Genomic DNA, 14,538 nt, shown 5'->3' with positions numbered 1-14,538 from the left:
TCAGCTATAAAGAACCTCACAGCTTGACTTCTCCACACAATTTGTAGAGCACTATTTCCAAGTTATAACTACAGAATGAAACTGGTTTTTTAACTTAAATGTACCCTGGGCAAAAACACATCATATGCCTGAAGTGATATTCTTTAATGTGGATTGGTGTTCATTCTTCATGTTAAACATGTACCTCAATTTATGCACAGATGTGTTCCTAAATGTTTTGTCAGTAATTGTCACATAGGGAGAAGTTTGCTGGTGATTTTTCTTTCTTTTTTGGACAAAAAAAAAAAAAAAAACCCACATAAAATGAATTTGAGCCTCTGATTTTATTCTAAAACTTAGTATTTCGTGTTCTGGTGATTTTTATTTTGCAAAGAAAAAACATAAAATGAATTTGAGTTTCTGCTGTATATCTTCCTATTAATAGACTATGATGGATCTTTGACAAGGAAGTAGCCAGTCACATATTAAGAACTAGACCAGAACTATTAATATATTATTTGGAGAAAAATTTTAAAAATGGGAATGTAGGGTGTCTTAGTGGAAAGGGTCATGGTTTGAGAACCAAGAGCCCTATGTCCTGCCTTAAGAGACTGACTGTATAACCCTGAGAAAGTTCTATCTCCCTGTGCTTCACTCTCCTCCACCTTAGAATAATGAGGCTGAACAAACTTATCACTAAATTGTTTTTGAATTTAATTTCCCTGCATTTTATTGCTGGTATAGTTTTTGTGGCTTCTTCTTTTTTTTTTATCAATACTTAATCCTACTTTTCAAATATATTCCAACTGTCTACTAACATCAAAAGCACAGTTGTCTTTTAAAGCTGACAGGTGTGGGGGAGAGAAGTATTCAAATCACCCAAAGGGCCTTTCCAGCCCCCTTACCCTTTCTGATCTGCCTCCAGAACTCAGAATCCTTGCCGCCAGAGGACATTACTGTTGATGAGCCTCTTTCTCAACCCACTGGTGTGTTGGGGTGGAAAAAAATTGAGGACCATTGGTCTAAAGCCTTCACAGAGAGCATTCTCTGAGGACACAAGTGCTTGTCAGATGTGGGTGTTAAGGTAAGCATCCCTTCGGGGGGGAATATTGTCTTCCCAGCATCACTTTTACCCCCCGCAACTCCCCCACGAGTCTGAGGACCAACAACCCACAGCTTTCTTTTTTAATGGTCTGATTTCAAATTCCGTGTTATTGACACTGATCCTTTCTTTTTCACTCCACATTTTATGTCCTCTCTGCTGCTAAGCTGCCTTAAAGATTCCATATGTCATAATTCTTTTGTTGAAAGCCACAGAAATGGACTCTGGCTAACTTTAACAAAAGGAAATTTACTGGACAGTTATAGTGGGCTCAGAGAATATATAGGAGCCTGAAGAGCCAGGCTTGAGAACAGACGAGAACCAAAGCAAGGCCAGAAACAGCGCAGCAGGAACCACAGTACTGCTCTCTAGCATGGCGAGTCTGACCTAAAGGCTGGCTCTCAGATAAACGACAACTCCAAATGTTTGCTGTTTCTTTATCATGTTGCTCTCATTAGATTCCAGGGAGTAAACATTTTTCTGGCCTAGTTTGGCTCATACACCCACCTTTTGGGCAGGGGAGAGAGGTTCTCCTACTATTCACTGGAAAAAGAGAACTCCAATAGAAGATCCCAAAAGGTTCTGTTAGAAAAGGCACGGGGGTATGGGGCAGTATTAAAAAAACTAAATCTGCATGTATGTTCCTATGAGCATCTTTCTCCTAGTTATGGCAAAGCTGTTTCTGAGAATGGACACTTATTCTACCTCTTCTGTTGAGAAACTGAGTTAATTTCTCTATTTACCACTTCTTTTCTAAAAGTATGAATGATCTTCATGTATGATCCCTACTTCATCCTGAGAATTGTTTTACTTAGAAATGTACAGGCGTATCCCCATCAGAAAACTGTTGTGTAAATGTGTTTAAAATCTGTTCTCCAGGGGTGCCTGGCCAGCTCAGTCAGAAGAGCCTGTAATTCTTGATCTCAGGGTTGTGAGTTTGAGCCCCACATTGGGTGTAGAGTTTACATAAACAAACAAACAAACTTAAAAAAACAATCTGTTCTCCATTTACGGTCAAAAGAGGTTTAAAATGTTCAAAAGTTAAACAGAGCAAGTTTTCTTTAAAAATAGGAGTTATTTGATACAATAGTTCACTTTGTAACCCCCAAGGATATTGCAGCCTAAACTGATACATAAAGTAGTCTCAAGTTTTAAAGATTACGAAGGAGTATGACATGTGGGTAACACTGAGTAGAACTACTATGTGATATTTGTAAATGGGCTCTATGCTACCCCTGTCTCATACTTTCACAAAGTGATGGTGTTTTTCACCTGCTTTCTGATCTCCTTCTGATAGAAATAATCTGGTATCTCTTTCCTACATCATCTCTGTTAATCTATTGAACTTTAATGGAATTTTTCCCCCCTCTCCCTACTGCAAACAATCTCCACTGGATATAGCTACGTTTTAAGGAGCTTCTGTGTTTCTTACGGTCGTCTAGTACTTTCTTTGATCATCTAGTCCTTTTTCTTACCTCAGAGAGATCTTCTTTTGTAAAGACTTTTCCAGATTGTACCCAGTCACACTGTACAGATTGAGTCACACAGAAAATGCTACACAAATGAAATCTGACTACCATCTAATTTCTGTGAGGATTCTGAATAGTCTTAAGATTGGAATTTGCTCACTGTGGATATGAAGCTGATGAGAATGAGGAGTCACAGGAGTTCACCCAATACCGTATTCTTCAAGGTTTGATTATCCAGCTGGTGGGGTTTCGGTCCTTTGGCTTGCCATCCTTTGACCATTTCCATTCATCAGACACTCCTTGAGGGATGGAAAGAAATGGGATGAAATTCAATCTGGTCTACTTTGTTTAGCTGCAGCTCTGGGTAGAGTGAAAAAAGAGGGTTTGTGGACAAGAGAAGATAAAAGTAGAAATTAGTGGCTAAATTTAAAGTAAGGGATTAGCTTCTGAAGTTTTTGATTTATGCAGCCCATGTTCCCATTTGCATAGATAATTGAGTTAGCTTTATAGAGTTTAGAGTTCCCTCACTCATAGATATTTTATTCATGGGTTATTGCCCTTAAAAATATTTAGCCACAGGAAGCGAGGTTCGTGACGGCGATGTTTTCCTTCTTTAAGATCTTGATGGATAAAATAAAGCAGATATAATTCACCTCTAGAAAGATTATTTATACCCTGGCATTTGAAATATTTTGTGTTTAGTGTCATAGTAAAAATGGAAAAAGGGAAAGTAAATGATGATGGAAACCAGACCCAGAAAATTCCTTGGACTTTTCTGAACACTTTAACCAACTTGAATTGTTGGAAACACATGGACACCTTATTCCCACTGGTACCCAAAGTCTCTGGGTAGGGAATTCTGATGAAGATGAGGAGCAAGATGAAAAAACTGAAGAGTGGTATCAATTGCAAGAAAAAAAGATGGAAAAATCCAAGCAAATTGCTTATTTGGGCTGCAGGAAAAAATCGGGTAAAAAACAAACGAACAAAACAGTTAAAGAGGAAACCATAATATAGTAGGAAAAGTACCGGATTCAGAGTCAGAAGACCTGTCCCTGAACCTCTATTTGCTTACCACAGTGCAGAGACTGCTGTCTGAAAAGGCCACTCACGTGAACGCTAGAGATGAAGATGAATATACCCTTCTTCATCGAGCAGCCTACAGTGGACACTTAGACGTGGTGCATGAGCTGATTGCACGAGGGGCGGATGTCCACGCAATGACTGTGGATGGCTGGACACCCCTGCACAGTGCTTGTAAGTGGAATAATACCAGACTAGCTTCTTTCTTACTCCAGCACGACGCAGATATTAACGCCCAAACAAAAGGCCTCTTGACCCCCTTACATCTCGCCGCCAGGAACAGGGACAGCAAAGATACCCTGGAGCTCCTCCTGATGAACCGCTACATCAAACCAGGTCTGAAAAACAACTTGGAAGAAATGGCCTTTGATATTGCCAGGAGGACAAGAATCTATCACTACCTCTTTGAAATTGTGGAAGGCTGCACAAATTCTTCACCTCAGCCATAACGGTTCTAATAATTTTCTTGAGTTTCCAAGTACCAGTGCCTCCTTTGTGTGAGATAGGACATATCCCCATGATACAAGGTTGACATCAAAAGTTTTACGGTAGAAATCCAGTGGTACACATTCAAATGCCCTTCCAAGCGACATGCCTAATCTTGATGTCAAAATATATTTGAAAGTTGTTTGGATACATCTTTACTGATCTATGTGGACTTTGTAATTTTTATCAGAAATAATTTTAACACACTTAAAAACTTGTAACGGGTTGTACAGAAAACTAATGATATTTTTGGTGCTGATCCAAGAGAAGTGTATTTTTAAATATTCCCCCATCCTGGGTCTTTGTGGAGTATTTAGTATATTGACATGTATTTTTATAAGGTGAGGTAACTCAGAATTTAATTTAAAAAACTCAAGTATACTGGCGCAGTTCAGCTGTCTTCTCCACATCACTATGGCCATTTGCTTTCATTTTAAACCGTAAGAACTAACTTATTAATGACTTGAATTGTCAGAAGTTTAAGAAAACGTTAAAAGAGCTTAGATCTTTGTCTTTTAGAGCATAGACCAGTTTCAGCAAAGTAGTTAGCTAGAGTGTTTAGTCCATGAATGTTATACACTTTGCCTCCACTACCACAGTTCACACAATCCTGTGGACAGTCCTACCTCACCCTGGTCAACCCACATGATCCTTCTTCCATTGGTGAGTCGGCATGACCTTTTATTTTTTTTAAGATTTTATTTATTTGAGAGAGAGAGAATGAGAGAGAGCACGAGAGGGAAGATGGTCAGAGGGAGAAGCAGACCCCCCGCTGAGCAGGGAGCCGATGTGGGACTCGATCCCGGGACTCCAGGATCATGACCTGAGCTGAAGGCAGTCATTTAACCAACTGAGCCACCCAGGCGCCCCTCGGCATGACCTTTTAGACATGCACACAACTCTATCTTGGCCCAAGAGATCATAATATATCTGCTCGCCAACTGGTTTTACCTGCCTAATCCTGTTTGTTCAGGGCACTGCTCAGATGGTCTCTCTAGTTCACAGGAAGTATCGATTTTTCCAAGGTCCTCCTTTTATACAAATCCTACAAAGGCAAAGAGACAAGGGAAAAGGAATTCTAAGAGTGAAGGGATGATGATTATACTGGGGCTAGATTATAAGTGGCTCAGGCTTTAAAAAGCCACAGTGTGGATGGTGACACAAGTATAAATATGAATATTCAGAAAAAAATAAAAGCTTTGAACAACAACAACAACAAAAAATATTTAGCCACAATGGAAGTCCTCTCAAGGAAATTCAGCCTCCGAAATGTGGCTTACAGCCATGATGCTGAAGATCTGAGAGGCACAACTTGCCCCCTTCAGCTTAATGATTGTCCCCTTGGTCACAATCTCTCTTTTGGACATTTAAATGACAGAGGAACATGAACCCAAACCATAGTGGTTTGTTCATTAATAAGCACAATATAAAACCAAATTACAAAGCTATGCTCTTCCTCAAGTTGTTAGCTTGCTATAATGTTTTTCTGTAGCAGTGACAGATGCTCTGATACCTATGTAACCTCCAGAATAAGAGTTTAATGAATGTAGTATTTATACAACTTTGGAAGCCTTGAAATCAGTGCAATTCGTTTCTGTGATTCCTTAGAGTAAGAAATTAGCATTTCTGCAAAGACAATAATTTCCTAACATTTTACCTCCTATCTTATGGAAAATCTCAGGAGAGCTCGATTCTCTGCTATTAAAAAAAAAAAAAATCAAATCCAAACAGAGAAATATAAAGAAGTGAAAGAACGAAATAAAAACCACTTTCAATGAACCACAGAGTACTGCACCATTAGAGGAAAATGGGGAAGAGTTTCAGCCCCCTGGACGCTTTCAATCTCCCCACCCTATCCCTGCCCTGTTCCTCAAAGAGAGCACCTGTTGAGGCAGAATCCCTACTGTGAGTTTCCACAAAGTTCGATGATCCAAATGATGTAACATTGTGAGCAGCAACTGCACTGGCAGAACATTATCATAATAGCCTGACCTCCTGAGCTTTTCCTGATTACCTGAATCTTACCTCCCAAAGGGAAAATGACTTCAAAGACAACCTCTTGCCTGAGATTTTCAAAGATTCAGCAACTCAAAGCTACAGACTCTCCCAACTTGTTTTCCACATGCACGACAATGCCAGAAAATGAGCCGAGTCCCCATGAGAGCTCAGGAGGACATGGAAGCAGCACCCTCCACTCAACTGGTCTTTTCACACAGAGCTGCACACTTGTCTCTGTCATTGTAGATACCAGGAAGACTGGGGATTCTTCTTTCTCCACTCTCTGCCCATGTTGTTTCTACTTTAACATTTTTTCAAACAGAGCTTTAGTTTCCAAAGTCCATTTGGAAAGTCAAATAGATTAGAGTTTCAAAACAGTGCTAGCCCAAATCCGGTTGAAACTTTTAATTAGTCTGATGTTATTTTTAGACTTGCTCAAAGCTTCATAATTGAGCCCTTTGCAGTTGTACAAACAAATAGAAACCTTGTAAGATCTTGAAATTCATGATAGTTTACTAATGAAGTCAGCTTGGAAAACTCTTCATTGAATATTGTAATTTGATTGCCATCTTATTCTGATTGGACCCTGGTTTTGCATTTAAATGAGTATGTATTATTTGAAATGCAAAACAGCATGTTATCTGGGGTATTTTGCAAGAACAGACAAGATTAAAAACATCTAATGTTCCATTTTATAAAAACATTACAAAATGGAAGTGCAGAGCTGACTTTTAAAATTTATTAGTAACAGCTTACAATAATTGGACATTAATTAATCCTAAATTACAAGACATTTCTGTGGAAATGCATATTACATTCTTCCCATCAGTACTCAGCAGATTCATTAGTATTATTTTTGTTTGGGATACTGAAGGCACTAGCAACAATTTCTTACCAAAGCAGTCATGGTTACGGAATCAACTGTTACTCGTGTGAATTTAACACCACAGATCACCAATTACTGATTCTGCAACAACTGACCTTGAGTATCCAATTAAAAAAAAAAAAAAACTGCTGCAGTAGCTAAGGCAAGCTGAGTTCAGGAATCAGGGTTTGTGTCGGCTTGTTCCAAGCTTTGATTTTTTTTTTTGTCAGCCTTTGTGTTTTAGACAGAGTGGAAGGAATTTTGTGATTCTGTAACCCCTTATTTTTATTTCTCAACTGTGGTTTTTTCGTCTTACATAGAAAATTGTTTTCAATCATATCACCCCAAAAAAGAAGATTTCTGTTTGAGAGGAGCTTGGCGGTCTCCAGGCAGCCTTCTTTGTATTTGATTGTTTGACTGTCTGAAGTTTCCATGACATCTATTCTCAGACACGTAGAGTTACTCATAATATATTATACTGATTTTTTTTCTCCTTTTGGGATTTTGCTGACAAAGGGTTGTCAAACAGGACCTTGGACTTATAAGTATATTGTCCAGGTCTTCGGAATAATTCTGCATTATTAAGATATTATAGAGTGGGTTGTAGTCTAGGAATGGCTACTTTATTGGGATTTGCATTGTGAGACAAATATTCTTTCACCAGTTTTGTATTCTTGAACTCAAATCCAGTGAAGTCTTAGTGGATGGAGGAACAGGAATTCCTAGAGGTCTCCAGGAGTAAGAATGAGGGAAGAAGGTAGCCATGACGATGCCTACAACAGTGGTAGAGACAGCAGAGAAATGGCATGGCTCGGGACCCATACTCTTTGGCAGGCTTGTGTGTGATCCGATCTCCATGTTCATTCGTCAGTACAGCACTGATGGGTGGTTCTGAGGGTTTCATCAAAGTGTTCTATCACCTGTGGGGTATACACAAGTACCATTGTCATTGGATCCATTTGGTGAACTGTGTCAAAGCAATTTTGATTTCTGAGATTCTAAGGTTCATGAAGGGCTGAACTTAATCCTTCTTTTTCAACCAAGTAGCCACAAATGCATGAAATACCAGTTTTTTAAACTAGAAAAATGCAAATGTTCTGAATTCCAATAAAGGCTAAAATCAAACTGTTTTGGTTAAAAGAAAAGACACAGAAAATTTGAGAGCAAATCTTAGTCTGAATGGGCATTCTACTAACATAGAGATCACATACTGGGTCTGGACTGATTTTGACTTGAGGGAGGTGCTGCTTAAGTCCATATCTTATGAGTCTTGTTTTATGTGAATGAGAGCTGCCAGCTTCCCATATGACCCTATATACCCAAGCAAACCAGACTGATCTGAGGCCCAGTACATCACCCAAACCCACCCATTAAAGTCTTTCCTATTTTTTTCTTTGACTGGGGGCAGAGGAAAGAGTCATCTTATCCCTGTTGGATACAATGAGAATATGTGAAGCCAGGTTTCCAGTTGCCATGATTCAAATGTCATGGATAAAGTTGACCAAAGAGAATATAATCGAAGTAAAAGAGAAGTATTAGCAAGAGATCAGGAGCAGGGCTATTTGAGTCAATTGTTCTGGTTGTCCCAAGGTCACCACTCCCCTTTCCAAGTTTAATTATTCTTGCCAATAAATCTCCCTACTTTAGGCTAAGCCCCTTTGAGTTTTATTTCTCTCACTTGCTACTAAGAATGATCCGCACGGTTAAACAGAATTCACTTCTCCCTTCTCTCCTCTTAGTAGGAAGGGAGTGAATAGGAAGCTGGCCATAAGGAATGAGTTTCCTCTGAACCAAATCCCTGTCCAGAAGGAGAGGCAAAAGATAAGCGTGCATTAAATATCATCTCACCTGTCATATGTCAAACACTGGACTGTTTTTCTGATTTTACAGTTTCAGCTGCAATCTTGATTTTAATCTCTTACTTACTGGAGGTTTTCCAGAGTATATTTCTAGAGTATCTTAGGCCCCTGAAAGAGATTGAAATGTCCAAATTGAGTACTAGATCACAACATGGCTAGTTAAATGTGTATCTTATCCCCTGAAGGACACTTCAAGACCTGGGGACTCATTGCACAAGGAGTACAGAGGAAAGGGAAAAATCAAAATTGATTATGGGTCTGTGTGAATGAGAGTATGGGGCAAGAAGAAGCCAAAAATGGGAGGTAGTAGGAAGGAATTGAGAAAATAATAGAACCAAGATGTGACGGAATCATAAAAATTATTGTTACAAAGGATTTAAAAAGAAAGTGATAAACATAGTGCTGAAAATGCAAATGTTTAGGAGGAATTGAATTTAGAAAAAGTTTGGCTTTGGCAGTTATGACAACCCTCAAAGATGCAGCTTTAGACATGAGAGGTGGGTAAGAGCAGACTCTAGCAAACAAACAACAAACAACAACAGAAGGGAAAAAGGGAGACAGAGACAAAAAAACAGAGAGAGAGAGAGAGAGAGAGAAGATCCAGAAAAAGTGATAGAGATTACAGGATAGGAAAGAACCAATGAATAAGCAATCAATTAGATGACACGAAGGACAAATGGAAAAATAAAAAGAAGTAATAATGCAATGATATTTTGAAAAGAGAAATGGAATTAAGGGAGTTTGGTTTGGGTTAGCTAAATTTCACAGGTGGATTAAGTCATCTGACAAGATGAGGAGGCCAAGTGAAGTGGTGGGGAAACTGAAGATTCTAGGGCCTTTTGGAGTCCATAGTCTCTCATGGTTCATCTCTCCCTCCGATTTCCCCCCCTTCATTTTTCCCTTCCTTCTCCTAATGTCCTCCGTGCTATTCCTTATGGTCCACAAATAAGTGAAACCATATGATAATTGACTTTCTCTGCCTGACTTATTTCACTTAGCATAATCTCCTTCAGTCCCATCCATGTCGATGCAAAAGTTGGGTATTCATCCTTTCTGATGGCTGAGTAATATTCCATTGTACTGAGGGTTTTAGAGGAGAGGGGGTGGGGGTATGGGTTAGCCCGGTGATGGGTATTAAGGAAGGCATGTATTGCATGGAGCACTGGGTGTTATATGCAAACAATGAATCATGGAACACTACATCAAAAACTAATGGTGGCTAATATAACATAATAATTAAAAAAAAGATTCTAGGGCATTTTGGAGACATATGCTGTGACAGGGTCAACACGAATTGACTCATACATTCATTACTATATATCTGTGAAGGATCTGTTACTATTTTATAGCATATATTCACTTTAGAACCAGTAAATATGTCTTCAAAACTTTTCCTAGTAATTTGACAAAGAGAGATAGAAGAAAAGGAAATGCAAGAATTCGCCAAAATGCCTCACCATGGGGTTCAGTTTTGGTAGTGAAGTAAATGAAACAAAAAGGAGGCCGACATCTTGGAATTAGAGAAAGGGCTTTAGGTATTGGAGGTCCCCAATTCTTTATATAACTACAAATTGGTTTTGAGTTTCCAGAGTACCAAGTAGCATACTTACGAATTAGGGGAACAATGACAATAAGATGTGTTTTCACCAGGGCAGTCACCATTTAGTGAAAGACATAGTCATGTACAAAAGCAGAGAGATTCAGTGGAAGCAAGGAACTGGGAGACAAGAAAGAAGAAAGAAAATGGTGGTCAGAGAAAGAAGCCTAGGGTCAGCTACTTGGGAAAAAAAATAGAAATGGTCAGCAGATTTTAAGTCTCCATTTTAATTGCATATACGGTATTCATGTAATGGGATGTGTACTACAATGAGAGTTAGGGGCAGGGGTGAAAGGAGGAGGGGCTTCGACTTAGAAACCAATGGTCTCTCTTTATTGTTGTTGTGATCACATTGGAATTGGCTCCTAGTCATCTTTGGCATTCTCGTTCCTTCTATTTTAAACTGAATTATGATCTAATGTCAGTTTCTTAATCCATAAATCTGGCTTGACATTTCATGTGCTTCTAATAGATGGTACTGGAAAAGCTGTTTCTGACTTAAGCTCCATAAAGGAAATGAGGAAAATGCAGAGATGGCTTTAGGCTAATCTATAAAGCAATTTGAGGCCCATGCCAGTAAACGCTTCCTCAATTCATCTCAGTAGGTAATCTGAAGAACTGTCACTTCTTGGTGACACATAGAGATCTAAATCCATATTAGAAGTTCATAATACAATCAACAACATTTCTGTGTCTCTATAGGACATCATCTGGAATTTTTGGAAACCAAAACCTTAAACCAGTTGTATGGCACCATATAGCCAGACTCTTCACCCCTGCTCAGTGTACCATTTGAAGAACTTTGTTCTATTTTTAAAATGTAAAATTCTGGGGTATCATCATGGAGGTGGACAAACTTGAAAACCGAGCTTGGGGTTGCCAACTCAAGTATGCACAAGGGTCAACTGCTGATAGAAGTGAGTGAAGCAGGCCGAGTATCAGAAGAGCAGAAGCTGGATGATGAACCCAGCCAGCCTCCACATCCAGCCTCCATGTGCAGCCTCCACATCCAGCTGATATTAGGGAGAGTGAGAACCGCAACAATATGGGTAAGACTCGGGGCAGCCACTGTTCAGAATTAGCCTCTTGTTGCCTGGGGAAGGCCAGCCCAGTGTTGCCAGATCTTCCCATTTCTTTTTCCAGAGAGATCAGAAAACTGGACTTTTATTTGGAAACAGCTTCATTTAAAAACTGGCTTCTAATTTAAAAGTAAACTACAGGCTGCACAAAACCTATGTGTCAGCCACATTAAACCTTTAAGTTGTCAGTTTGTATTCTCTGCTTTAGGATTTACTTCTCACGTGGCTGTTTGGATATCATATGGCCATGGCCCAAAACCCAAAACACTTGTGTGCACACTCAGGCTTCCTCAAACCAGTCTTGGATGAGCTGCAGAGGAGGCAACCAGATGCAAGGGACAGTCACTTTTTTTTTTAAAATGTCGCTTTTGAGTCTCTTCTATTTAAGAAAATATTTCAGTGTTGTATATAAAGGCTCTTGAGATGCACAGATCAATTTTAGAATGGCTCTGCTTCAAACATGTAACAAAGACAGGTAATTTTTGTATTCATCAGCCATCTAGAATCAGCACATCTCTTGTATTGTTTTCTCCTGTTGCCTTGGTTTCCATTCTGAAAATCAGCGGCATTGAACACTTCCCTCCTAGTCATCCTCTGGGAGGGGGCAGGGAGACAAACTCCTTTACCAAGGAAGCAAGCTTGTGTGCAATGCACTACAGAGTTCAGGCTACTAATTTTCTTATCCTAAGAGTCAACTTACCCCTTGGCCTCCTGGAGATAATAAGAACATGGACTCCTTACGCTTGATCATCCTTTTAAGTTCTTTTAGTTCAGTCTCTTCATTTATTAGATAAACAGAATTAAGCAGTCAAGAGTCTTAGCTGGTGGGTTACCCAACGGAAATTCCACAAACTCGAATATGTTAAAAAATTAGTGCTGCAAAGCCTTCTGGAATCCTATGCCCCTTAGGGAGCATATGTGGACTATGGATAGTAGCATGTGGACTAGAACTCAGTTCTTCTAAGTCACTGTCTAATGGTCTCTCTATAACATTTCTATAGAAATATAGTATTTCTATAAGGAACACCCACAGGCTGCTCAGCCTAGTCTAAGCATTGGTTGCCAAGTCTTGCAAATAGTAGAAAACCAACTCAAAAGGACTTAAAAAATAAAAGGTGTTTGTTGGCTCTTCACTATGAAAAATTCAGAGGTACAGTGGGCTTTCAGGCATGATTTGATCAAGTCTTAGCTCCATTTCCTCCATCTTGATGATCATGATCAAGATCATTTTTATCACCATCATATCAAGTACAGAAATTGTGTTTATATGTGCCCAGCTCTGTTCTAAGCATTTTACAAATATTTACTTATATAATCTTCACCACACTTCCACAAGATGGGTACTATTATTAACCCCATTTTTTTTTTTCCATGAGAAAACGGAGGTATTGAAAGTTTAAATACCTGGCCCAAAGGTTGCACTGCTGGGCCAGGATACAAACTCAGGCTTCCAGCTCCAGAGCCCTCGCTCTTCACTTCCGTATAAAGATTCGGATTGAACTGGTCAGGGATAGGGCTTAAAAATCAGAGATTTAGAAAATATTTCCCCAGGGAAATTGGGATGTGCATCCAGGGTTGAAAACCAGTTGGTGAAGGGGTGAAATTGGTGCTGAGGTGGCAATCCTGAAGTCCCCTGCAAGGGACACAGTTTGGGAATTTAGGTCTAGCTTCTGCTCTGCCACACTTTCCTCCCGGTGGAAAAGAGGAGTAAATCTCATCCACTGATGGAAGAAACTTCCAGATGGCCCTGCTGAGCACTGCTGACCACAAAGACTGGCCCTGCAGGGCAGTTTTGCCTCAAGAACCCGAATATTATAGTCGCAGTAGGTTTTTGGGGTGTCCATTACCAAGGTATTACAATTTTTGCCTGATGGCAGTCAGAGATTGATTATAATTAGGAGATAGAGAAGAAACTCCTGGGGTCATGGTGCTTCATTGCAGATCCCCTGCCTCTAACTCTCAATGCAGAAATCTTTGCAAGAGTACTTTTGTGGATCTCAATGACAACAATTAAACTTGAAGAGCATGAGGAGACATTTTAATCAGAAGCTAATTAAGAACAATGGGGGCATATGTATCATTGATTGTGTCTCAAGCACTCTGACTGATCTGGAAGATTATTCCATTAATATATGGATGTAAACAGACACCAACATTTTCTCAGGATGAAGCAACTGCTCTTCGAAGTTTCCACCTCCAAATCTGGCTTTTGCTTATTAGATGACAAATAAAAATGAGCAGTGTTTACCTGCCTGCGGAGGACATCAGGTGCCGGTTCTATGTCTTGGGGTAGGCCAGCATCAGGCATAACCAATGAGGCAAGGAGAGTCAAGAAGGGATGGTGTTATTCCTTTTTAATGGTTCGGTGCAGCTCCATTATAAAATGAGACTAAAAATATACCTGGCCCTAAACACAGGGGGATAGGTGCTGGGAGTGATAATAACATCAAAAGAACGAAGAACCCAAAACCAAAGTAGCAATTGTAGTATTACATGTAGTTTCCACCTTCTGTTAGTGTTGGCCATAATGCAAATACAGTGTGGTGTTTTCGGGGTGGAGGAAATTCTCATCTTCCCCTCACAGGATCCACTTACGTCAAGGAATCACCCGTTACACCTCCCCTTACCAAGACAATTTGGTTCCGGTTTTCTCTACATTGGTTTGGGACCTTTTAATCTGTGTTGCCTCAAAAATCATGCCTGCTGTCCGATGGTCCTTGCTCTGTGGCCTCACTATCCCTGGTCTTGGTGCCCAAAGGGGCCCTGGAGGGAATTTCATTCTGCTCTTATTTATACTGCTGGTAACAGATAAGAGAGATCCTCAGCACTCGAAAAGTGAATTGTGCATATGGAAAACTCTATTCTTTGATTTCCGATTGGCTTCCCAGCATTTTCTTCCAGTCCCTTCCCAAGTGAGCACTGAAGGATGTGTCAGGCAATCTGGGTTGTAATCTCAGCAATGCCAATGTCTACCACTATAAGTTATTTAAGCTCCTCTGAGCTTCAGTTTTCTTGCTTCAC

At 39.8% G+C, this 14,538-nt stretch overlaps 1 protein-coding gene across 1 annotated transcript; it reads left to right on the top strand.

Annotated features, from left to right (window-relative positions):
* The first annotated feature begins 3,265 nt into the window (after positions 1-3,265).
* On the top strand, positions 3,266-4,082 carry LOC113910181 (ankyrin repeat domain-containing protein 49-like). The gene is given in 4 exon segments (XM_035728223.1): positions 3,266-3,293; positions 3,296-3,479; positions 3,481-3,519; positions 3,620-4,082. Coding segments are annotated over 4 exon segments (714 nt in total).
* The last annotated feature ends 10,456 nt before the right edge of the window (positions 4,083-14,538 follow it).

The sequence above is a fragment of the Zalophus californianus genome, chromosome 6, assembly GCF_009762305.2.
Source record: "Zalophus californianus isolate mZalCal1 chromosome 6, mZalCal1.pri.v2, whole genome shotgun sequence".
NCBI lineage: Eukaryota > Metazoa > Chordata > Mammalia > Carnivora > Otariidae > Zalophus > Zalophus californianus.
The sequence above is the reverse complement of the archived record's forward strand: the minus strand, read 5'-3'. Positions and strand labels throughout refer to the sequence as shown.